A 24817-nucleotide genomic window follows, 5' to 3' on the forward strand; every position below is an offset into this window, starting at 1 on the left:
AAATGTAAGAAACTGGACAGAATGAGGAATTGAAAGAAATCTGTATTGGTAAAAGGTTGTGTTCAAGAAATTAATAGGTCTAAAGATTAATAAGTCCCTGGGACTTGAGATTCTACATCTTAGAATGTTGACCGAAGTAGCTGTGGAGGTAATGGATGCATTGAAGATGACCTTGCAAAATAGATTGTGGGATGAGTCCTATAGATTGGAAGGCAGAAAATGTAACCCCACTATTTAAGAAGGGAGCAAGAGAGAAAACAAGGAACTATAGTCCTGCTAGCCTTACATCAGTAATGGGGAAAATGAAGGCATCTATTACAAAGAATGGGATAAATAGACACTTCAAGGACAATAATCTGATTAGGCATAGTCAGCCTGGATTTGCAAATGGGATATTGTGTTTATTGAATTTGTTGGAGTGATTTGAGGATATTACCAGCAGAATTGATAAAAGGAAAGTCATATAAAACATGGATTTTTCAGAAAGCTTTTGATAAACTCGCCACAGGAGGTTGTTTAGAAAGATTAAAGCACATGGTATAGGAGGTAATGGATTAATATTGACTAACAAACATATTACAGAAAGTAGGAATAAATGGACCATTCCCACGTTTGGGTACTCCAAGGATCAGGACTGGGCCCCTGCTGTTCAAAATATATATCAATGATTTGGAGGCGGGGACTAAATTTAAGTTTAAATTTACAAGCTCACAGATAACACAAAACTTTGAGAAAAATGCAAAGCAGCTTGAAGAGGATTTGAACAGATACAATGAATGGGCAAGAACATTGCAGATAGAATATAATATAGAACAATGTGAGGTTATGCATTTTGGTAACAGAAACAGATGTACAGAATATTTTTAAATACTAAGAGATTTGAAAGTGCAGTTGTTCAAAAGGACCTGGATATCCTTGTCAATAAGTCACTGAAGGCTAATGTATAGGTACAGCAAGCTATTAGGAAGGCTAATGAAATTTATCACAAGAGGATTTGAATACAGGACTAGCAAAATCTTTCTTCGATTGTATAGCAGCTTGGTTGGATTTCAGCTGCAGTACTGTGTGCAGTATTTATCTCAGGAAATATATTATTGCCATCGAAGGGAGTATAACAAAGGTACAACAGACTTGTCTCTTGGATGGTGGGACTGTCCTATGATTTGGGAGGTTGGGCAAACTGCGCCTGTATTCTGTAGAATTTTGAAGAATGAGAGATGATCTCACTGAAACCTATAAAACACTTAAAGGAATAGACAAGGTTGATGTTCCTCATTGGAGAGTCTAGAGCCAAGAGCACAATTCAAATATAAGAGAAATATAATTTAATACGATGCTGAGGAGAAATAATATTTTTATTCAGAGGATTGTGAATCTTTGGAATTCTTTATCACGGACGTCTGTGGAAGCTCATTCTAAGGGTATATTTAAGGTAGAGATTGATAGATTTCTAAGTACCAATGATGTAAAAGGATATGGAGATGGTATGGGGAAAATGGTGTTGAAGTGGATAATCAGCCACAATGGCATGGCAGAACTGGCTTAAAGTGCTGAATGGGAGAAAGTGAGGACTGCAGCTGCTGGAGATCAGAGTTGAAAGTGTGTTGCTGGAAAAGCACAGCAGGTCAGGCAGCATCCGAGGAGCAGGAGAATCGACGTTTCGGGCAAAAGCCCTTCATCAGTGCTGAATGGCCTACCCCTGTTACTGTTACAGGATTTGGAGAATTCCCCTCTGAATACAGTGTTGACGGAGCTGTGATGTTTTACATTAATAAAGGAGAAACAGTATACTAAGTGGATATTTGCAACTAAGGGAAATGATTATGTGTGCAACTGGAAAGATATATGGGAGTGCAGTTTGCCAATTCCATGGCTCAACGCCACCATCTAGTGGGAGATATTAGGAAGTGCAGGGCAGTATCTGAATATCTGAATGACCTGATGAAGGGATTATGCCCGAAACTTCGACTCTCCTGCCTCTCGGATGCTGCTTGACCTGCTGTGCTTTTCTAGCACCATGCTCTCGACTCCAATATCTGACCTCAATACTTTGCTCAGTACTCGAGGACTCAGCATTAACCAAACATAGAACATTACAGCGCAGTGCAGGCCGTTCAGCCCTCGATGTTGCGCTGACCTGTGGAACCAATCTGAAGCCCATCTAACCTACACTATTCCATTCTCATCCATAAGCCTAGCTAATGACCATTTAAATGCCTTAAAGTTGGCAAGTCTTCTACACGCCCGTACTACTCTCGGAGTAAAGAAACTACTTCTGACATCTGTCCTATATCTACTTCCCTCAATTTAAAGCTATGTCCCCTCGTGCTAGCCATTGCCATCCTAGGAAAAAAGCTCTCACTGTCCAACCTATCTATCCCTCTGATTATCTTATATGTCTCAATTAAGTCGCCTCTCAACCTTCTCTCTAACAAAAACTGCTTCAAGTCCCTCAGCCTTTCCTCATAAGACCTTCCTTCTATACCAGGCAGCATCCTAGTAAATCTTCTCTGAACCCTTTCCAAAGATTCCACATCCTTCCTATAATGCGGTGACCAGAACTGTACGCAATGCTCCAAATGTAGCCGCACCAGAGTTTTCTGCAGCTGCAGCATGATCTCAATGGTTCCAAAACTCATTCCCTCTACCAATAAAAGCTAACACACCATATATCACCTTAACAACCCTATCAACCTTGGTGGCAAACTTCAAAGATTTATGTACCTGGATACAGAGATCTCTGTGCTCATCTATACTACCAAGAATCTTACTATTAGCCCAGTACTCTGCATTCCTGTTACTCCTTACAAAGTGAATCACCTCACACTTTTCTGCATTAAACTCCATTTGCCACCTCTCAACCAACTCTGCAGCTTATCTATGTTCCTCTGTAACCGACAGCATTCTTCGTTACTATCCACAACTCTACCGACTTTAGTGCTGTCTACAAATTTACTAACCCACCCTTCTATGCCCTCAGCCAGGTCATTTATAAAAATGATAAACAGCAGTGAACCCAAAATAGATCATTGCGGTACACCACTAGTAACTGAACTCCAGGATGAACATTTCCCATCAATCAGCACCCTCTGTCTTCTTTCAGCTAGCCAATTTCTGGTCCAAACCGCTAAATTGCCCTCAATCCCATGCCTCTGTATTTTGTGCAATACTGCACAAAACTGCAGCATAACTTAAAAATGGGGAGAGAGAGCTTCCTCAGACAGCTTTAGGAGCTACTTAAAAGGTCTAATGCAATTTAGTAAATGACACTCAGTTGTGTATAGTTCAAATCAGAAAGAAAACATCTCTTTCAGCTCCTGATTTTTGGAAAAATTAACATCTTCTCACAGAAGTGGCTGTTGGGTTCAAGTCATCTTGCAGCAATATGCCCTGTTGTTCAACCATGGTCATACAAAGTAATTATCAATCACACTACAACACTGCTCCATTCATCGACAAGATTCACTGCAGTGGCTTATCAAGGCTCCTTCACTCTTTCCAAATCCACAACCACTTCCATCCAGCAGGTCAAGAGCAGCAGATACATGGGTGACACACTACCTGCAGGTTCTCCTCCAAGCCACTCACCATCCTGACTTGGAAATATATCACCGTCCTTTCTCTGTCACTGGGTCAAAATCCTGGAATTTCCTCCCCAACAGCATTGAGGGTTTACCTCCAGCACATGGACTGCAGTGGATCAAAAAGGCAGCTCACCACCACCTCAAGGGCAACTAGGGACTGGCAATAAATGCTGGCTAACTGGTAATACCCACGTCATACAAAAAAATGAAAAGTGTAGAATACTGTAACATGCTATGAGAATATAACATTGTACAATACAAGGTTGCCTGTATTGAACTATCTGAACACAATTTACACAATAGCACTTTCTGTCTGGAGAACCCATCCTCTCACCACTATAATTGCATGGTGATTTCAATGAGGTAGGAGCATCTTAAAGGAGGAGAGGGAGTTGGAGAGATGGGGTTGATTTCGGAACAGAGTTCCAGAGCATGAGGCTTAGACAAGAGAGGGTCATACATTGGCACAGAGACACATGTTCACTGCAAGCATGCAGCAAGAAGTCACAGGTCAACATTACAGGTGTTGCTATATAGGAAAGGGCATGATAATGGAGGCAATATTCGTATGCCCGCTGGGGTGGCAGGAGAGATTGGTGGTGATTAGGAAGTGCTTATTCTAATGAAGATTCCACTCTGTAGAAAGTTAATGAGCTTTTGAGGTCACAGGTGCAGCTTCTCAGTATAAAACCTATTAGTTGATGACTGATGGGGCTCTTGTGGCACAGTAGCAATGTCCCTACCTCTGGGTTCAAGCTCCCCCTACTCTGAGGTGTGAAATAACATTTCAAAACAGGTTGATTTTTAAAAATAGCTCCATTGATGACTGACATGTTTGCCTGTTCTGGCTACCTGTACCGCTGGGGCCAGCTTCTCCTGTTCTTCCCTCTCTACCTGCCCCAGCCTGAACGGCTTTCCTCTCTCCCTGTTTATAAAGTTATTCAGGATGGTGGGGGGATGATGGTTACTCAGGCATTGGGAAAACATCGATAAGGCTGGGTCACAGAATCACAGATTTAAGACACACACCTGAGGGTGGGGTCTGGTTTCAGACACAGGCAGGATGACATTTATAGAGACATCAGAACAGGAGGAGGCCATTCAGCCCCTTGAGTCTTCTACTGTCAGATCCTGTTTGATCAACCCTAATTGCCCACCTTTGCTCCATTTGGCTTCATAAATCAAACCAACAGAACTCCAACAATCTTAATCATGAGCTAGTTGCCTGACCATGATGGGGAAAGGTTCCTCTTGTTCCAAAAAGCCATCCTGAATTCCCTGATGAATGGGGCTAGCTCTTACTGTTACATTCTATTTTGCTATTCTTGACTCCGCCATGCTCCATTAAATCCTTTGAAAATCCTAAGCAGCTCTATCCGATCACCTTCCATCTTTTAAACTGAAGAGAATTCCAGTCAATTCTATGCATCTCATGACTGAACCAGTTTGCCTCCTGCTTTCATTCTGCTGATTTGTCTTGCACCCCAAGGTTCATGTGTGCTTCCTGGAGAGGTCCAAACTGAACACAATTTCACCAAAGATGTAACATAGTTCCATTCCCCATGCAATCCTGTTTTATCCCCTTGACTTCCCATGAGCCTTTCTGCTTGATCTTTGACTGCTGACCTCAGGTGTTTCTCACTGGAGTCACCAGTCAAGGGCATAGAAAGTTAACCTCATACCCCTAGCAACCAGTGGTGACATCCCCTGCAAGCACCATATAATAAGTATGTAAGTTAACTCGTTGAGCTTGAATACTTACATACTTATCATCAACTTGGGCTACAAGTCTTCTCAAAAATCACTGACTCCATATAATGTTGGTGCAAACTGAAGGTTTCCCTCCATAATCCTGTGGGTAAACATTATTGGCTCCAAATGAATGGAGCTGAAGTCTTTCCACCCAATGTACGAGAGACTGCCCAGTGGATCACAATGTCATATGTTTCACATGCCCACACAATTAACGATCTCCGGAGGAGTCAAACAAATTAAAAACCCATATGGCTGTTGTAAGGGTTCCTGTGTGCCATTAATGAGGCCTTGGCAGAGCATGTTCGATGGGCCAGATGGCCTATCATTTCCTATGTTCTCACATGGAAGTGTCCATGTGCTCAACAGGTTGGTGGGACCAAACTAGTCTGGTAAATATGGTGGGCTGAGGTGGAACTGGTAATATAAAGGTTTGCCCAGGAGTGGGAACCTGTGTTCAATATTGCTGGAGGCTCTGGCTCGAGGCCAGAGCACAGGATGAGTTTCCACGGCGCTCTACTGGAAGAAGGCAGGATTTTAACACCAAACATCGAACAGCATAGCCCATGACGCTGTGCCGAGCAATTATCTTAATCTAAAACCAACCTAACCTACACATCCCTCAACTTAACTGCTGTCCATGTGCTTGTCCAGCAGTCCCTTAAATAAATGTCCCCAATGTCTCACTCTACTACCACTATGGGCAGTGCATTCCATGCACCACTCTCTGCATAAAGAACCTACCTCTGACAGCTCCACTATACCTTCCTCCAATCACCTTAAAATTATGACCCCTCATGACAGTCCTGGGGAATCATCTCTGGCTATCTACTCTATTTAGGCCTCTCATTACCTTGTACACCTCTACCAAGTCACCCCTCTTCCTTCTTATCTCCAGTGTGAAAACCCTGAGCTCAGTCAACCTCTTTTCATAAGACAAGGCCTCCAATCCAGGCAGCGTCCTGGTAAATCTCCTGTGCACCCTCTCTAAAGCATCTACATCCTTCCTATAATGAGGCAACCAGAATTGGGCACAATTGTCTAAATGTGGTCTAACCAGGGTTTTATAGAGCTGCAGCAAAACTCCATGCCTCTTAAACTCAATTCCCCTTTAATGACAGCCAAAACACCATACGCCTTCTTAACAACCCTCTCAACTTGGGTGGCAACTTTGAGGAATCTATGTATGTGGACCCCAAGATCCCACTATTCCTCCACACTGGCAAGAATATTGACTTTATCCCTGTATTCACCATTCAAATTCGACGTTCCAAAATGAATCACTTCGCATTTATCCAGGTTGAACTCCAGCTGACACTTCTCAGCCCAGCTCTGCATCATGTCAATGTCTTGTTATAGTCTGCAACAGCTCTCAACACTATCTCAACACCACCAACATTTGTGTCATTGGTAAACTTATTAACCCACCCTTCCATTTATTCATCCAAGTCATTTATAAAATCTACAAAGAGGAGAGGCCCAAAAACAGATCCCTGTGGGAAACCACTGGTCACCGTCTTCCAGACGGAATACTTTCCATCCACTATCTTTCACTGTCTTCGATTGGGCAGCCAATTCTGTATCCAGACAGCCAAATTTCCTTGTATGCCATACCTCCTAATTTTCTGAATAAGCCTACTGTGGGGAACCTTATCAAATGTCTTACTGCAATCTATATACACCACACCCACTGCTCGACTTTCGTCAACTTGTCTCATCACATCCTTGAAGAACTCAATAAGGCTTGTGAGGCATGACCTGCCCCTCACAAAGCCATGCTGACTATCTATGTTTTTCCAAATACTCATAAATCTTCCAGTATCTTGCTTACTACACCCAAAAGACTGACTGGTCTGTAATTCTCAGGGATTTTCCTATTCCCTTTCTTGAACAGAGAAACAACATTCGCCTCCTTCTAATCAGCCGGTACTACTCCCATGGAGAACGAGGATGCAAAGATCATCACCAGAGGCGCAGCAATCTCATTCCTCGCTTCTCATAGTAACCTTGGATATATCTGGTCCAGCACTGGTGACTTATTTATCTTGATGCTTCCCAGAATTTCCAGCATATCCACTTTCCTAATATCAATCAGTTCAAAACTATTAATCTCGTCCACGGTGTACTTCAGACTCCAGGTACAAGTTCCCTCCACTATCCCTGATCATCCCTTCCCTCTCTCTGATCATTCTCTTATTCCTCATGTACTTATTGAACACCTTTGGGTTTTCCCTAATCCTTCCTGCCAAGGCATTTTCGTGCCCCCTCCTAGATCGCTTCAGTCCATTTTTGAGTTTTTTTCTAGCTACCCTGTAATTCTCTAAAGTTGTTCCAGATCCTTGTTTCCTCAATCTTAAGTAAGATTCCTTCTTCCTCTTGATGAGAAGCTCCTCTTCTCTTGTCATCCAAGGCTCCTTCATCTTACCATTCCTTGCCTGTCTCAGTGGGACAAACTCCTCCTCTGACAGCTTGCACATTTCTGTTGTGCATTTCCCATAGATCAATTGTTCCTAATTTATACTCCACAGCTCTGTCTAATAGCAGTGTAATTTCCCCTCCCCAATTAAATACTTTCCGATACTGTCTGTTCCTATCCCTCTCCATGCCTATGGTAAAAGTGAGGCATTTATGGTCACTGTCACTGCCAAGAGATCGACACCTGGCCTGGCTCGTTGCCCAGCACAAAATTCAATATGGCCTCCCCTCCTAGTCAGCCTATCTACACATGGAGTCAGGAATCCCTCCTGGACACACCTGACAAAATTGGGTCCATCCAGACCATCTGCACAGAGGATGGTGTGATCAATTTTGGGGAAGTTGAAGTTGCCCATAGCAACAACTCCATTGTATCTGCACCTTTCCAAGATCTGCTGTCCAATCTGTTCTTCCATCTCTCTACTGCTATAGGGGGGAGTCTATAGAAAACACCCAATAATTTGACTGCTCCTTTCCTGTTACTGACTTCCACCTATTAGTGACTCAGTAGACAAACCCTCCTCAACAATCTCCTTTTCTGCAGCTGTGATGCACTCTCTAATTAACAATGCTGCATCCCTCCTCTTTTACACTCCTCCCTGTTCTTTTTAAAAGATCTAAACCTTGGAACATCCATCAATCATTTTTGTCCCTGTGAAATCCATGTCTCCTTTTCTGGGCACAATATCGTAGTTCCAAGTACTGATCCATGCTCTAAATTCATCACTCTTATTCCTGACACTCCTTGCATTGAAACAGACACACTTTAACCCATCCCTTTGCCCTGTCAACTGTGTATCCTTCCTGACAGTCTCTCTGCATTCTATTTCTGCCCATTCAACAACTACCCTCTCCTCTGATCTGTTGCTCTGATTCCCATCCCCCTGCCAAACTAGTTTAAACCCTCTCGAAGTGCTCTAGCAAATCACCCACCCAGGACATTGGTGCCCCTCCATTTTAAGTGTGACCCGCCCTTCATGTACAGGTCCCCCCTTCCCCAGAAGGTACCCCAATGATCTATGTATCTGAAGCTCTTCCTCCTGCACCAGTCCTGTAGCCATGTGTTTAGCAGCACCCGCTCCTGTTCCTCGCCTCACTAATGCGTGGCACCAGTAGTAATCCTGAGATTACTACTCTGCTCATTCTGCTTTTTAGCTTCCAACCTGACTCCCTGAAATCACCTTTTAGATCCTCATCCCTTTTCCTAGCTATGTCATTGGTGCCAATGTGCACCACAACGTCTGGCTGCTCACCCTCCCACTTTAGAATCTTGGAGACACGTTTCTCAGACAAGTGCATGTGTCTTGTGGCTTGAGGGAGAATTCACTGGCCTGGCTACTTAGGACCAAATGTCTAGTGGTCTTTCTCCCCTTCACTACCCAACCCCTTGTTGTAAATTCTCCCTGCGAGAACCCATCTGTAGGTTCGACAGAGGGACTAGCGCAGCATCAATGTAAGAGATCTGACACCTCCATGGTTCAATGCACTGAAGCAGGCAACAGATAAAACCAGCACAAAGTCAGCAAATGCAGAACGACAAGGCAAAGCAGCAAAAATCCAACCTGTATAAGAGAAACAGTAAAAGTGTCTTGGCTTTGAGATTGATGTTTGTCATTTAATTAACATAGAAGGCCCAGAGGTGCCCAATTTAAACAGGAAAGCATTTCAGCTTACTTGTGCACATTGGAGCAGTATACATTTGTATGTGAGACCCTGTCCTCTGCTATCATAAAGAATATGTCCAGGCATTGTGCCTTTGCCAATTAAATCAATACTTGTTAGCAGGCATTCTCTGGTGCATTTCCCCTTCAATCACAGTCCACTTTCCAACCAGTCAGAATCCTCCTGTTATGCAATATAAATTATTGTACCCTTTGAGATTTGGCATTCTTGCCATTATGTCCTGATGAACCTCCTACAGTCCATCCCTTTATCAGAAGGTTTCCTTTTCAAATATTCTCTCACAGGTTGTGGGCTTTACTGCCTGGGTCAGCATTTGATGCCATTCTGTCTCCAATTGCCCTGGCAATGATGGTGGTGAATTACCTTCTCAAACCGCAGCAGCCCAACTGTAGTAGGGCCAGTGAAGGATTGGGAAAACATGGGGGAGTTCCTCTCATTACAGCAGAGAGCAAACATAAAAGTTGTGAGCAGCCTCAAGAAAGGAATTTTGAGTCTTGCCCGCTTGGAACTGGGAGTCTGGTAGTGAGGCTGCTTAGTTTGCTTGTGATCTAGTGTGGGCATACATTTCCCAGCCCCATAACAGAATTTTACTTCTGAGGTGTGAAGGAGACACAGGGGACTATGATCTCTTGGGGGTGAGTGAGAGCCATTTGGTGGAAACTGAACCCTTGGCGTCATTCTGCCCTGAACGTCTTCCCATTAAAAGATCTGTATTTCTTTGTTCAGTGTTTCTATGGGTGCAGATGTTGATTCCCACCTCATTGATGATTCCAATGTTTCCTTGTCCAATCAAATCTCTCCCTTTTACAATCCAATGAACCCCCCTCACCATGTGGCAGCCCATTAAATTTGTCGTCATGCTGCCTCAGCCAATGAATTGACTATTGAGATGCTCCCCTCCCCCCACATACCCCCAACAAGGAGTCAATGAAATCATCTGATTTGTCTCTCCAATCAAGCAATGAAATAGAGCCATTCTATTCTCAAGTAGTTAATGGGGTTCCAGAGCCTCACTCCAGCCCAATTTCAATCAAATACTGCCTTTGTCTAGTAGTCACTGCCCTTCCTTGTCCTCGTCTTCCCTCCTCCCTCACCTTCATCCAACTCATCACCCTTTGTTCACCCACAGCTACAAATTTCCCTCTGTCCATCAAGTCCTACCTCCCCTCTTCACCACCACTATCAACTTCCCCCACCCCGGGATCATTTCCCAGGCAGGACGTCACCTACTTGATATTCTCCAGCCTACTGGAGTCTGGCTTCAAGGAGCTGCTGCTTCGTATCATCTTGTGAAGGGTGATCATCAGAAACACCAGGTTCATCTGTCAGGACAAGGAGAACACAGACATGTGAACAAGGAGTAGGCCATTCAGCCTCTCAAATCTGCGCCACCATTTAGTAAGATCATGGCTGCTCTCATAGTATCCTCAAATCCCCATTCCTACCTATACTCCTGATACTCTTTCACCCCTTAGAAAATAGGAGCAGAAGTAGGCCCTTTAGCCCTTCGAGTCTGCTCTACCAATCAATGTAATCTTGGCTGACCATCCAACCCAGTACCCTGTTCCCGTTTTCTCCCCATATCCTATTATCCCATTTGGCCCTAAAAACTGTATCTAACTTCTTCTTACAACATTTTGTGTTTTGCCTTCAACCACATTCTGTGGCAGAGAATTTCACAGGCTCACCATTCTCTGGGTGAAGAAATTTCTCCTCTCAGTCCTAAATGGCCTACCCTGTATCCTTAAATTGTGATCCTTGGTTCTGGACTCCCCAGACATTGGGAACATCCTGCTCACATTGACTCTTGCCTAATACAGGTGCCTATCCACTTCTGTCTTAAAAATATTCAAAGACTCTGATTCCAACATCTTTTCAGGAAGAGAGTTCAAGAGGGAACAAAAATATCCTCATCTCTCTTTTAAATGGGTGACACTGGATTTTTAAATAGTGGTCCTTAGTTCTTGATTTTCCCATCCTCTCCACATCTCTCCTGTCAAGATCCTCAGGATCTTGTGGGTTTCAATCAAGTCCTCTCTTACGCTTCTAAACTCTAGCCCAATTTGTCCAACCTTTTCTCGTAAGACAACTCACACATTCCAAGTATGGGAATCACAAACACCGACAGAAATTGCTGGGGAAATTCAGCAAGTTTGGCAGCATCTGGGGAGAAAGAAACAGAGTAGTCCAGCGACCCTTCTTCAAAACTGAAGACAGAGATGGAGAAATGGATAAAACCCATCACTTTTCTACCTCTCTCATCAGTTTCACACACATATAAATACACGCACATGTAGATATGCATGCACATTTAGATGCATACATGCATGCAGACCCATGTAAATGCGCATGTGTGGTTATGCACCTAGATACGCATATGTGCATACATACATAGATACACGCACATGTGTGCATTACAGGTAATAGCAAAATTTGCACTTACCATAATAACAAAGGAAACCGGTCCAATAAAACTCCAGATAAAGTAGTTGTCCACTCGGAGCCAGCATCTGAGTATGGAGGAGAGGGGAAATTAAGAGAGATCAGACCCAGACCGTGGTTGGGGATGACGTGCAAGGATTGAATTAAACAAAAGGGAAAACAAATGGATATTGGGAAGAAAAACCAACGTGGGAATGATAAATAGAGGAAGAGAGCAGAGCGAAAGCATTAACTCCATGTATTAGGCAGAATGAAACAATGTTAGTGATAAATGTGATGCAGTCAGCCTCATTCACTGCCCTCTCATTGGTGATGGATATCCCACCTTAAATATCAACCCTGACAAGGCACAGAGACATTTATCAGAGAAACAGAACATTGAAACACAGCTTATTATCTGGCAATGATGTTTTCCCTGGAAAATTAAAGGGGGATGTTACTCAGTAAATGGAAAACTCGATGTGACTCGTTCCAGATGCCTAGTAAACCTATTACTTAAAGCAGCCCTTTCTAGTCAGGAAGTTTTTTTCCCCAACAAAGGTATTCACAACATTTGTTAAAGTACTGTTCAGAACATTTTAAATTGAACATTGCAGGTAGAAGAATAAAATTAAACTTTTCTCCATACGGTATGATCCGCTCTGAACTGCCTCAATACAATTTTAATTCTCTTGATAGTTACAATATACCTGTACATTCCACGTCAGGCACTCAGCTGGAGGAGACTTACAGGTTCCAACTCTGGTTCTCATTATGGCTGAGGGCCCTGCGTGTTACTCACTCTGTATTACTCTTGCCATACATTACTCATCCTGCAGCACATTGCATTATTCTCATTGGGTGTTACTCGCTTTGTGGCACACTATTATTCTTGCCATGTATTACTCATCCTGTGGCACACAGCATATTACTCTCACTGTGGTTACTCACTCTGTTGTACATTGTGTGTTAATCTTTCTGTGTTTGTTATTTGCCATGTGGTGCACTGTGTGTGACTCGCCCTGCAGTACGTTGATACTCTCGCAGTGTATGTTGCTCGCCCTGTGATACATTGTGTGTTATTCTTGCTCTGTGTATTACTTGCCCTGTGGCATATTGTGTGTTACTCTTGCAGCATGTATTACGCACCCTGTGATGCAGTTACTCTTCTAGTACCACCCTGACACACAGTGTTTCTCTATCCATATTAATCTCACAGAGAGAGGGAAAATACCATCTGCTTAATGAGCTATGGTTTCCATGAGTTTTTCCACTTCACAAAAACCTTCAGCACTTCACTATGTCTACATAGCCCAAAGATTGTTATTTCAAAAGCTTAAATACGCCCTAAGTGTGAACAATTTCTTTGCTGTTTCCATGGCAACAACAATCTTGAAAGCATTGTTGTGGGCCAGTTTGCCTTCTCATAATGTGTCTGTGTTTGATGTTCCCTGAACAGACTAAACAATTACTCATCCTATCTCAAAGTAGCAGACCTCACATGCACCCGCACCCCTCTTTGCCAGACGGGAGGTTGTAATTACAGTGTGATGACGTTACATGGTTAGATTCCATTATGAACACAGATATTGCAATCCTTCAAAGGGAGAGGAAGAAAGGTAGGGACTTCACAATCTGGATATAATTGGAGCTGGGCTGATTGTCCCCTGTCTAGTGACCTCAGTTTGACCTGATGACTACCCTTGGTCCTGACTCCTTCTGGGAATTGGTGGGCAAATGCTTATGTGTAATGCATTCCATTGTCTGAAAAAATGCTAATTCCTAATGAATGGTTCACTTAAATATTGATGGATTAAAGTGGGGGACAAGGAGAAACACATTATCTTTCTACACCTTGCTTTCCTTTTCATTTTATTCCTCCCTGCAACATAGAAACATAGAAAATAGAAACAGGAATGGGCCATTCATCACTTCAAGCCTGCTCCGCTATTTAATATGATCATGGTCGATCATCCAACTCAGTCCCCTGTTCCCTCTTACCTCTCCCACCCTTTGATCCCTTTAGCCCTAAGAAGTATTGACATGGGTGTGACTGGCAAGGTTGGTATTTATGACCTATCCCTAGTTGCTCATTAGGCAATAGAAGTGGGCTTCTTGAACCAATGGCAGTAATTTTATCCATAATAGCTTATTGGGCTATTTCAAAGGTCAGTTAGGAGTTGATCCTGATGGTCGAAGATTGGAGTCATATGTAGGCCAGACTAGGTGAGATCGGCAGGTTGCCTGCCTGAAAGGTCATTCATGAACTATGAGGGATTTTACAAAGCTTCTTAATCACTTTTCAAACAACCATGATACAATTCCAACTCTTAAATACATCAGAATTAGAAATAGGCTTTTTGGCTCAATAAGCCTGTTCAAGCCAGTCAATAAGAGTATGGATTATTGGTGGGGCCTCAACTCCACTTTTCTGCCTACCTTCACCCTCCCACTGACACCTGTCAGTTCAATCTAACTCAGTCTTGAGTATATTCAACAATCCAGTCTCCACTGCTCCCAGGGGTACAGAGCTCCCCAGGCAAAGGACTGTCTCGGAGAAGGTATTCTTCATCTGAATCTTAAACAAATGAATCTTTATTTTGAAACCATGCCTTCTAGTTACAGGTTCTATCATGAGGGGAAAGATCAAGCATCCTCAGATCTTACGCGTTTCCATACGACACTAGAAAGCCCTGAAGATCAGAGAGACTGAGGTGTGCATATCCAGCAGTGCCTTAAAGTAGTGGGACAGGCAGATAATGTGGTTAAGCAGGTATATTGGATGTTTGCCTTTATTAGCTGAGGCACAGAGTTGAAGAGCAGAGAGGTTAGGTTGGAGGTGTTTAAAATGTTGGTTAGGTCAAAGCTAGAGTATTGTGTGCAGTTGACTGGAATCCACATTCTAGGAGGGAGATAATAGCACTGGAGAGGGTGCAGAGAAGATTTACTAGGAAGTTGCCTGGGCAGAAGGGTTTCAGTTATGAAGAGAGATTGGTCAAATAGGGGTTGTTTTCCTTGGAACAGAGGTGATTGAGAAGGGACATGATTGAGATGTATAAAACTATGATGGGCATAGATAGGTAGACAGGAAGAAACTTTTCCCCTTGATAGAGGGATTAATGACTGGTGGGCATGGAATTAGGGTAAGGGGCAGAAGGTTTAGAGGAGATGTCAGAAAAATCTTTTCACCCAGAGGCCGGTGGGAATCTGGAACTCACTGCATGTAGAGGTGCAGAGGCAGAAACCCTCATAACATTGAGGAAATATTTAAATATGCACTTGTGATGCCATGACATACAAGTCTATTTAGGCTGAGTGCTGGAAAATAGGATTAGAATAGCCCGATGGTTGTTTTTGACTGACATGGATGTGATGGGTCGCAAGGCCTTTTTCTGTGTTGCATACCTCGATGACTCTATTTCTCATTCTCCTACACTTCACAGAGTAACATCCAAACCTGTTCAACCGGTCCTCATGAGATGACCCTTCACCTCAGGAATCAGCCGAGTGAACCTTCTCTGAACTGCTCCCATGCAAGACTTAAGTGAGGCCAAAAATGTACACAGTTCCGAGGAGTTGACTTTTACAGTGGTAGCAAGACTTCCCAACTCGTACATTCTATCTAACTTGGAGACAGTGGGCGTAGTGGCGCTGTCACTTGCAGGACGGTTCAGGGAACATCTTCAACAACCTTACCGCCCTGTAGCCAAACACTTCAACCCCCCCCTCCCACTCCACCAAGGATATGCAAGTCCTGGGCTCCTTCACCACCAAATCCAAGCCACCTGATGCCTCATCTTCCACCTTAACCATACTGCATAATGTTGATTTCACCAGTTTCCTCATCTCCCCTCCCCCCACCTTATCCCAGATCCAATCCTCCAACTCGGCACGACCCTCTTGAACTGTCCCACCTGTCCAGCTTCCTTCTCACCGATTCACTCCACCCTCCACTCCAACCAATCACCATCACCCACCCCCCTTCACCTATGCATCGTCTTCCCAGTTACCTTCTCTCCAGCCTCATCCCCCTCCCATTTACCTCTCAGTCCCCTTGGGCTCTCCCCACATTCCTGATGAAGGGCTTATGCCTGAAAGGTTGACTCTCCTGCTGTTGCCTGACCTTTTGTGCTTTTTCAATGCCACACGTTTTGACTCTGATTTCCAGCATCTGCAGTCCTCACTTTTTCCTGGTAATTCAGAGGGCCAAAGTAATGATCTGGGGACATGGATTTAGATCTGAGCACAGGGCAGAATTTTTGTTCAGTTAGCTAGTCTCAGTAATTTTGACTACAAACCAATCATCGATTGTTGTAAACACCTGTCTATTTAACTAATGTCCTTTAGGGAAGGAAATCTGTTATCCTTATCTGAACTGGCCCACAGGTGAGTGCAGATCCATAGCAATGTAGTTAACTATTATGGCCTTGATAGCTATTCATTTCAAGGGCAATTAGGGACGGGCAACAAATGCTGACATGCCCATATCCCAAGAAAAGAAAAACACAACTCAACATGGTAGGAAATCCATTTTCCCACTGCGCTCTATTTCAAGTTGAATTCCTCTGATTTACTCACGCCTTGTCAGTTCCGTAGCTCCTGTAATCCACTGCTGCAGAGATCCCAACCACAAGAGCAGGGAAGCAGTACCCACATAGGTAATAGTACTTTTTCCTGGAGTACTCGCTCTCAAAGACCTCGACCAGCATGAGGTAGAGATGGACACCTTCCAAACACATCCAGGAGAAGGCCGCCAGGAAGAAGAAATGAAGGAAGCCAGCGATTATTGGGCACACGATCTGCAAAAGAGACATAAAACTAGTGGCATCAGTGACTGCAATGTTGGGCCCAGGCCTGGGATTAGGAGAGGGCCAGGGTTTAGGGCCTGATACTGGGATCAAGACTGAGTTTATGGCTGGAATTTGAGACGTGGACAAGGTCTTGGCTGGGATTGTGGATTGGATTTTGGGATTGAGGCTGGGATTGAGGTTTGTGACTGGACCTGAGGCTGGGTTTGGATATGGGACTGGGACTGTTGCTGGGATTTAGACATTTGCTCTGGGTTTGTGGCAGGGATTTGGAAAATGGGACAGGGTTGTCACTAGGATTTGGGATTGGGACTGGGCCTGTGTTTGGGTTTGGGACTGAGCCTGCTTTTGGGATTGTGTTTGGGACTGGGCCTGTGGTTAGGATTTGGGTTTGTGACTGAGGGAATGGCTGGAAATTTGGAATGAAACTGCGCTTGTGGTTGTGTTTGGAGATTGAGACTGGGCTTGTGGGTGAGATATGGCCTGTGGTTGGAATTGGGTTTGGGACCAGGACTGTGGCTGGGATATGGGATTTAGGGAATGAGACTTGGCCATGGTCTGGATTACAGATTGGGAACTGGGAGACTGAGACTGGGTTTGTGGCTGGGATCAGGTTGGGGTTAGGATTATGATGAAGGGCTTATGCCTGAAACGTCGATTCTCCTGTTCCTTGGATGCTTCCTGACCTGCTGCGCTTTTCCGCCCTGAGACCAGGGCTGAACTGGAACTGACCCGGGACTGGTGCCGGCCCTCCAGTGTAACCGGGTACGTGTCACTTTGCAAACGATGAACAGCAACAACAAATGTCAAAAATACTACATTCACTTCCATCTGGTCAGTTTTGAGATGTTGGTCATGAGTGAGGGCACATTTGTCTTGCAAAGCTTGTGCACATCTAAAGTGAATTGAAATGATTCAAGCACACTTAAAATGAAACCATTTGAGAACTGATCCTAAATCATAACAGCTCTCAGTCCCACAGAAGCAACAAGTTCTCTACAATATAGTGCGATAGACACAACTGACCAACTGGTTAGGTCAATTACTTGGGTCTTCAAGAAGAAAACACGATTTGATCAGTTAACATAGCCCAAAATGCCCTGGAGCTTAAAAAAATGGGATACCGTCTTATTGAAACATATGCAATTCCGAAGGAGATTAGTTTTGATTCCCTACAGTGTGGAAACAACTCCACACCGACCCTCCGAAGAGTAACCCACCCAGACACATTGCCCTACTCTATATTTACCCCTGACTAATGTACCTAACACTATGGGCAATCTAGCATGGCCAATTCACCTTATCTGCACACCTTTTGGATTGTGGGAAGAAACCAGAGCACCTAGAGGAAATCAACGCAGACACGGGGAGGATGTGCAAACTCCACACAGACAATCGAACTCAGGTCCCTGGCACTATGAGGTTAACCACTGAGACACCATGCCACCCCAACATGAACAGGGTTATTCAATGAGAGGTTGCTTCCCCTCCGGCTGGAGATTTGAGACCACAGGGATACAATCTCAGGAGCAAGTTGGCAAGAAGGGGTGACCATTTAGGATTGAGAGGAAGAGAATTTACTTTTCCCACTTAGTAGTTACGAATCCTTGGAATTCTCTACCACAGAGGGTTTTAGATGTTCAACTACTGCTTGTATTCAAGGGAGAGATTGACAGATTTTGGGATATTAAACGGACATAGAGAGAATGCTGGAATTTCAGGTTGCCAACTCTCCAGGACTGGCCTGGAGTCTCTGGGAATTATAGATCACTCTCCAGGACCCTGCTATGTGGAGAAAAATGAAAACAAAAATAATTTTTTTAATTTACTCTGAACATTTATATTTACCAAATTTTAAAACATTGATCACAGAATTGAAAAACAATCATTTGGATGAACGCCAAGCAATGTACTTTTTTTTGATTGGCCGAGGAGGACAATACATTGCGAGGATAGGGTTGTTAGCCAATGATGGGCTAGAGTGTGGGGACAGGTCTTGCGACAAAACCCCAGGAATAGACTATAACCTTCACATTGTTAAGTCTCGGGAGATCAGGTTACAGGATCTATCGTTATTGGATGCAGGTTCAAACAGACTCAATGGTCTTCACCTGCTCCAATCTCTGGGACCTGGATATGGACTAAGAAAGAACCAGTGTGCAGTTTCAGGGTGTGTGCCCAACCTCTGGGTATTCCACATCATACAACAGCTGAGTACATTCAGTTTTCTCTGCGTTTCATTCATTTTCTGCCAAGTTATGAAATGGAATTCAATAGATCTGTTAACATAGACTGACATCTGAAAATGATCATAAAATGGACTGGATTACTGAAAACACCTGACTGAGCCATTAATACCCCTCAGGGAGTGGACCTTGCTCTTCCTCCCTTTATCAGGCCTAAGTGTGGCCTCCTCCACTGTCAAATCATAGCCACCTGACACCTGAAGGAAGAACGCTTCATCTTCCGACTCGGGACCCTCCAACTACTCGGCATCAATATCGATTTCACCAGTTTCCTCATGTCCACTCCCCCCAGCTCATCTCAGATCCAACCTTCCAACTCGGCACCGCCTTCTTGAACTGTCCCACCTGTCCATCTTCCTTCCCATCTCTCTGCCTCACCCTCCGCTCTGATCTCTCACCATCACCCCTCAACTGCATCCACCCCTCGCCTTCCAAAGCATCTTGCCCCCAATCCCACCCCCCTCCTGTTTAATTTCTCAGTCCCCTTCCCCCCCACCATTCTTGATGAAGGGCTTATGCCCGAAACGTCGAATCTCCTGTTCGTTGGATGCTGCCTGACCTGCTGTGCTTTTTCAGTGCCACACATTTGGACTAAGTGTGTCTTCAGTCCCATGTGATGTAGTGGACTTTTGGGGCATTAAATCTTAGTTTGTAAATGTTACTAAGAGCCCACAAAACATTATTTTGAAAACTGTGCATTGGTCTACTTGGTAGTATGTAGCATAGGTCACCTTATGCATGAATGACAGAAGGTTAGTATGCAAGTACAGCAAGTAATCAGGAAAGCTAATAAAATTTAATGTTTGATTACAAAGAAAATTGAATTATGTTTCTGTTAGGCAGGGCATTGGTGAGACTGCATCTGGAGTAATGTGTACAGTTCTGGTCACTGTATTTACAGAAGGACATTAGTGCATTAGAAGTTCAGAGAAGGTTTATTAGACTAATACCTGGAATGAGCGGATAACCTTATGAGGAAAGGCCAGAGAGGCTCGGCCTATATTCTCTGGAGTTTCAAAGAGTGAGAGGTGAATTAGTTGAAACAAATAAGATTCTGTGGGGAGTTGACTGGTGGGGGATGTGGAAGGGATGTTTCCTCTTGTGGGAGAATCTAGAATTAGGGGTCATGCTTAAAAAATAAGAGGGTCCCATTTAAAAGAGTTGGGGAAACAGTTTTTTTCCTTCCAGATGATTGAGAGACTTTGGAATTCCCTTCTTCAAAAGGCAGTGGATGCATATTTTGAAGGCATAGGTAGATGGATTCTTGATGGTCAAGATGATGGAATGTTATTGGGGATATGCAGACATGTAGAGTTGAGATTAAAATTTACTGAATGGTAAAGCAGGCCCGAAGGGCTGAGTGGCCTACTCTTGTTCCTTGTTTGTGTAGTTCCTGCACTGGTTTGTTGGCTCAACTCTCTATGTAACAGCTATAAAAAGAATACACAATTTTAAGCACAAACATTGTTTAGCGCAGTCCAACTTTGGTGATTTCTGAAATCACCACCCCTTGAAATTTAAATCAGCAAAAGAAGGCAGGGTAAAAAGATTTCATTTACTTAAAACCCCCTAGCGGGGTTTAATTAGGATCTGGAATGAACTGCCCGAGATGGGCTGGAGGCAGATCCAATTGAAGAGAAAATCGGATAGTTATTTAGAGAGAGAGAGAGAGAGAGAGGTGTGTGTGCGTGTGTGAGAGAGAGACAGAGAGACAAAGAAAGAAATTGCAGGGCCACGGATGTAACAAGGCGGAGGAGGGCGGTGGGGAGCTTGGTGAGCCATTACTTCAAAGAGCTGGGATTGAGACAATGGGCTGAACAGCCTCTTTCAGCATTGTAGCCAATCTCTGAGTTGGAATACCCATCCCTAATCATTAACCAAGGTTCTAACATTTTCAGTGTTTAATGATGGATCTAGACAGCCATCCAATATTGAAATGAGCCTTGAGGGATGACCATGTTAACGACACACCCCCCGACACTGGAATCTATCCAGAGAAAGAGCTGGATTCTTCTGAAGTTGGAGCTACATTTTTTGAAAGCATTCCCCTGCCACCCCCACCCATGTAGAATTTGCACTAAGCATTGAATCTCTCTCTGGTAGATCCAGGCTTCTACAGTAAACAGCAATACAAGAATGCTTAGGATAGACAGCTGTAGTGAGTAACATGTCAATGCTAGTTTGATGTATCCTCTAGATCGATTGCACAGTTGAACATTTAGATGCACAAACTCTTGATCTATCTGACGGTGACAGGGCCTATTTGTTGGCAGCTTTTGCAAATCGGCCACCCCCAGACTGACATTTCCGCAGAACAAAGGGAGCTTCCATCAAAAGTGTCAGAGACACAGATGGCTGATGTTATTTTTAATACTGAGTTACCACATTTAAAATCATATCAAAGCAAAATATGTCATTGTTTTGCTGCAGATTTCTCGCTGTAAGCAACGATGTGTGAAAACAACAGATTCCTGTGCATTTACTGAGCTTAGCAACAGACAGATTTGATGAGACACATCAGCAACCACGGTCACCATTGCACAACCCCAGAAGGCCAGTTTGTGAAGGATGCAACTGGAGCCGATCTTTACTCATCCTTACATTTATTTACAGAGTGAAATGCGACAAGCGTACACCTCACAAGTCAACCATCTCATGGTTTCAGTAAGCATCTCTATATAGGAGTTCAAGTAAAACCTCAATTAATGTGGGTGGCACGGTGGCACAGTGGTTAGCACTGCTGCGCCAGAGACCTGGGTTCAATTCCAGCCTCAGGTGACTCTCTGTGTGTAGTTTGCACATTCTCCCCATGTCTGCATGGGTTTCCTCCCTCAGGTTAGATGAATTGGCCATGCTAAATTGCCCGTAGTGTTAGGTGAAGGGGTAAATGTAGCGGAATGGGTCTGGGTGGGTTGTGATTCGGTGGGTCTGTGTGGACTTGTTGGACTGAAGGGCCTGTTTCCACACTGTAAGTAATCTAACATACCATACCTACACATAATTAAACACATTTGATAAATAACTAATGATGGCTAAGCCAGGCAGTGTCTAATATGACACTTCAGAACTGTCAAAGTTTTGCTGCTGAGTGCTGTAATTCCTTTAAGTCTTGATTTGTGAGGGGAACCTCATGACATTTACGTTAATGCTACAGAAAACTGAAAGTTCATCTGGCTACAACCAGTTGGCAATACATGCTGTGACTTCAAAGTTTGATTTTAACTAACCTAGGCCCAATTCAATTGGCTCTGACTGCTTAAGGTTATGAGGACATTAGGGACACTGGAAAGTCTTCATTAGGGCCCACTTAGAGATATTGTAGTAATTAATGAATTTCTCACAACAGAAGGGATTCCAAACAAATGTTGGTATCTCCAAGGAGGAGTTCAAACAACAGAGGTTCCTTCCTGACCTGTATCCAACAAGAGACAATCTAACCATCTCCTGCAATTGGTTAATGACACTACCACCAAGGAAACCCCCACTATCCACATCTTGATGGTTGATGCTAACCATTAACCAGATAAATATAGCAGCCTTTTAAAACATTCATTCATGGGATGTGGGTGTCTCTGGCTGGGCCAGTATTTATTACACATCCCTAATTTCCTTGAGAAGATGGTATTGAACCACAACAGCAAGAAAAGGTTGGGAACACTACAGCGAATAACGTCCTGATTCCCCAAAGCATCTCCATCATCTATTCGGCACAAGTCAGGAGCGTGATGGAATACTCCAATAAGAAGCTTGACACCATCAAGGACAGAGCAGCCTATTTGATTTACAAATATCCACTCCCTCCAGCAGTGTGTACCATCTAAGATACACTTCAACAACTCACCAAGGCTCCTTAGACAGCACTCTCCAAACCCATGCTCTTGACCATCTTATCAGGACAAGGACAGCACTGCATGGGAACACCACTGCTCGCAAGATCCCCTTCGAGCCATTGTATTGCTGCTCCTTCACTATCGCCGGCTTAAAAATCCAAGACATCTCTCCCTAACAACACTGTGGTGTACCTACAACTTGGACTGTATTAGTTCAGGAGGTTGAAAATCACAAAGCACCAAAGTACTCGCTTTCAGAGTGCTGCTCCTTTATCAGGCACCTCTACATCATTAGTTCAAGAATACAGTTCAGCACTGCTTCACGAGAGCCATTAGGGACAGACAATAGATATGGACCAGCTAGCAATGCCCACACACTGTACAAGAATAAAACAAAATCTCAAACCCAACTTTGCAAATGATCTTTAACTCTCCCTGGGCCTTATTAGTCATGTGTACCCTTTGACCTGCACCTACTCTTGCTCCCAACTCTGTCCTTGGAACTGGAGGCACTCACCTGATACTGAGTTTTGTTGATACCGATGAGGAAGATGAGTTCTGCAATGAAGAGGTTGATGCAGAGGTTCTTGTGAATAGTGTTGCGGTCTGTCTGAATTCCTCGAAGGAAGCAAAACGTGGAGATGCAGATGGTGAGGCAGACGAGGGAGATGACGATGCCCACCCAGGTGATAACAGATAGCAGCAACCTGTGCATTCGGTCTTCATACTGAGGGGAAAAGAGGGATCTCAGTGAAATAAGTCAACACGGCCATAAAGGAGACACTTAGTAACAGCAAGGCCCATGAAAACACCAAAAGTAAAGTGAGCTCCTGAACAGGTTGAGTCCATAGAGATTTTTAACATCATTTCTTTGTCTACTTTCTACCAATAGTGCCTAAAATAATACTTCCCTTCAGCAATACATTGGGTGAAAGGGTTTACAAGGATCTGATCCAAACTAAGCCTCTAGTTTCCCCAACCCAGAGTTGCCTGGTCCCTCTGGCTCAGTACCACACCATTGGGCATCTTTAGCTTCTGGGATAGTTGGTTCGTTTTGGGTATTTCTGTTACTTGAGTTTTGAGTTTTGTGCCTGTGTCATGTTAGCTCAGTACCACACTATCTAGCACACACGGATTCATCAGTTTAGAAGGATGAGAGAGAGTCTGGTTGAAACATATAAATTTCTGAAGGACTGGGTTGGAGGGAGGATGTTTCCCTAGTTGGGGAGTCCAGAACCATCGTTCACAGTCTCAAAATACAAGACGGATATTTAGGACTGAGATGAGGAAACAATTCTTCACTCAGAGGGTGGTCAACTTGTGGAATTCTCTACCACAGAAGGCTATGGAGACCAGATTACTGAGTATATTCAAGGAGGAGATAGACATATTTTTAGATTTTAAAGGCATCAAGGGGTATGGGAAGAAAGTGAGAATATGGAACTGAAATAAAGGTTCACCAATGATCATAGTAAATGGTGGAGCAGGTTTGAAGGGCCAATGGGATTTAGATCAGAGTGGTGCTGGAAAAGCACAGCAGGTCAGGCAGCATCCAAGGAGCAGGAAAATCGACGTTTCGGGCAAAAGCCCTTCATCAGGAAGTACCAACACCTGTTCCTAGTTTCTGTACACTTTTACAATCATATCTTAGCTCAGAACCGTAGTTAGTGATTTGAACCTGGCTCAGAGGTAGGGACAGTACCCACGATGTCTCCTTCTGTCCACTTAAACCTGACATAACTTTGCAAAAAATAAGGATGGAGCATAAAAAGTGGTAAATTAATTTCCAAATTTATAGTTATAAAGCATGGAAACAGACCCTTTGGAACAACCATGCTTCCAAACTAAACTAGTCCCTGGTGTTTGGCCCATATCTCTCCAAACCTTTCCTATTCATGTACTTATCCAAATGTCTTTTAAATGTTGTGACTGTACCTGCATCCACCAGTTCTCTGGTAGTTCATTCCATAAATGAACCACTCTCTGTGTAAAAACATTGCCCTCATGTCCTTTCTAAA

At 43.8% G+C, this 24817-nt stretch overlaps 1 protein-coding gene across 17 annotated transcripts in view; it reads right to left on the minus strand.

Moving 5' to 3' along the window:
• Nucleotides 1-24817, minus strand: part of LOC122552175 (adhesion G protein-coupled receptor L1-like) — a 588240-nt gene that overhangs the window by 63027 nt on the left and 500396 nt on the right. For all 17 annotated transcript variants that reach the window (XM_043694724.1, XM_043694735.1, XM_043694723.1 and 14 more), the window contains 4 exons: nucleotides 23317-23526; nucleotides 16494-16714; nucleotides 11938-12004; nucleotides 10725-10816 (listed from right to left, as the gene is read on the minus strand). In XM_043694724.1, the coding sequence (XP_043550659.1) occupies nucleotides 10725-10816; nucleotides 11938-12004; nucleotides 16494-16714; nucleotides 23317-23526 (590 nt within the window). The remainder of the gene's footprint in view (nucleotides 1-10724; nucleotides 10817-11937; nucleotides 12005-16493; nucleotides 16715-23316; nucleotides 23527-24817) is intronic.

The sequence above is a fragment of the Chiloscyllium plagiosum genome, chromosome 8, assembly GCF_004010195.1.
Source record: "Chiloscyllium plagiosum isolate BGI_BamShark_2017 chromosome 8, ASM401019v2, whole genome shotgun sequence".
NCBI lineage: Eukaryota > Metazoa > Chordata > Chondrichthyes > Orectolobiformes > Hemiscylliidae > Chiloscyllium > Chiloscyllium plagiosum.